The 1,932-nt window shown below is 37.0% G+C and overlaps 1 protein-coding gene across 7 annotated transcripts in view; it reads left to right on the top strand.

The window, feature by feature from the left end:
- Window positions 1-1,932, top strand: part of LOC107087272 (potassium voltage-gated channel subfamily H member 7-like) — a 129,340-nt gene that overhangs the window by 115,063 nt on the left and 12,345 nt on the right. For all 7 annotated transcript variants that reach the window (XM_015378788.1, XM_015378760.1, XM_015378813.1 and 4 more), the window contains one exon: window positions 659-737. In XM_015378788.1, coding sequence (XP_015234274.1) covers window positions 659-737 — 79 coding nt within the window. The remainder of the gene's footprint in view (window positions 1-658; window positions 738-1,932) is intronic.

Below are 1,932 nucleotides of genomic sequence, written 5' to 3'. Positions count from 1 at the left end.
AGTAGTTGACTTGTGTTATTGCACTTCCAATGCATTTCTGCACTGGAAGTGCCTTATAAATAAGTAAAAAATTACACAGGCTACACCATAGTTGGCATGTGTTATTGCACAGTAAGAGAGAAGAATATTGCACATTAGTGACAAAAAGTGAATAGGTAATGTTTTGCACAAGATGTCCAAGGAGAGGGGTGCTGACCTTTGTCTCCATCTTCTAATCCTCTAATATGCTCTATGCAGAACTCCTAAAGTTAAAACTTTTCTTTTTTTAATTCTGTAAAAAATCTTCTTTAAAGAACCTTTGCAATCCGATCATTAACTGTATAATTTATTAATCAATTAGCAAAATAATCATTAGTTGCAGCCCTAATTTAATCCTTTCTTCAGTCTAAAAGGTGAAAATATCGCTGCTTGGTAACAGTTAATACTTTTCAACCTATGAAAAATGATTTTAGGAGTTTCAGAGACGCTACTCTACTTTACTGCTGCTCTCTACAGCAGCAGAGATTCATCTTTTACCTCCAACTGCAGAGAAAAATGACTCTACAAAACTGAGTTTTATCCAGATTTTTATTTTCTTTCAATTTAACATGCATTTCTCACGGTTACATGGAAACTTTATGGTGCTTTTCAACCTGATCATTTGTTTCCTCCTCTGCAGACAACCTACCAAAGTAACTCCAACATGGTCGACGTGAAGTGCCGAAGAAGGGTTTCGTATAAGAGAAAATCCTCCACAGGTAAACCTGAATAATATTCCCTTTTAATAATAAATGCCAATAGTATTCAGACGCTTTATATGAAATTAACCAGGGGAATCCAAACAACAGGCTTATAACAGTGAAAGTTTGTGCATAGAACTTAATTACCAGCGTTATTTTTAAGCTGTCCTCTGGATTGTTGGGTTTATTTTTGCTTGTTTCCCTTTAATGACCCCTCCTCTCATCTCTTTCACTCTAATTGGATGCAGCTTCCCTGCAGACTGTCTAAACAACTTATCTGATGACTCATGTGATCTGAAATATCAAGAGATAGTAGGTCAGAGTAAGGCGGGACCTTCTGTTGCATCAAATCTGAGGCGCTCTTAAGTCAAACTTACTTTTAAGGCGACAACAATTCAGATTCTTTAAAGAACCGTATGTCAGTGAGTTTTATGTGGTCACATTTATGTTTGTTGTAATAAGGACATTTGCCTGCACCTGTGCAGAGAGAACAGGTGGAGCAGAGTCAAAAAAAGATGTTCCTCTGTGGGCCTGAAAATGGTACAGTACACCAAGGCCTGCAGCACGCCGCTCACCTCCCCCGTTAGCAGGTCAGAGCTGCAACATGAGCTAAGGCTGGATGAACAGAGGCATCATGTGGAGGTTTTATTCCTGTAGCCTTTGCTGAGCTAAAGCAGAGACACAGCAGGCTATAAATGCATCCTAATGTAGTGTCTGTTGGACAGAACTTATTCCTTTGATTGTTATTTTCTTCTGCGTTCTTACGAGCCTAATTTTCACTCATGTTCAGGTTGTAACGCTTGAAAATTATATTACTTTTCATTTCTGGATCCCTATCTCAAAGAATTTTTTGAAATAGTCAAAAAATTGAGCTTTCATTTCATATAGTGGCATCTGACTGTTTTTTTTAAGGTTACTTTATACTTTTATACTTTAAGTAGTTTTTGGAGCACATACTTTTCCACTTTTACTTGAGTAAAGAGGTCAAGTTGATACTTCAACTTTTACCAGAGTGTTTTTAAACTGCAGTATCTATACTAATACTGAAGTAACAAATGTGCGTACTAATTAATACCCTTTTAATATCCCCAGGTGGCTTTAACAAGTCCTGATGTAACTCTGCTGGTTCTGATTGGAACAGTTGGCTGGGATTGTGAAGTGATCACAAACACTGGCAGTTAAATGGAAAATATGGATTAAATATTAGATGTTT

This window comes from Cyprinodon variegatus, unplaced genomic scaffold (genome assembly GCF_000732505.1).
Source record: "Cyprinodon variegatus isolate N-32 unplaced genomic scaffold, C_variegatus-1.0 Scaffold9, whole genome shotgun sequence".
Classification (NCBI taxonomy): Eukaryota; Metazoa; Chordata; class Actinopteri; order Cyprinodontiformes; family Cyprinodontidae; genus Cyprinodon; species Cyprinodon variegatus.
This window is presented reverse-complemented; position numbering and strand designations above follow the sequence as displayed.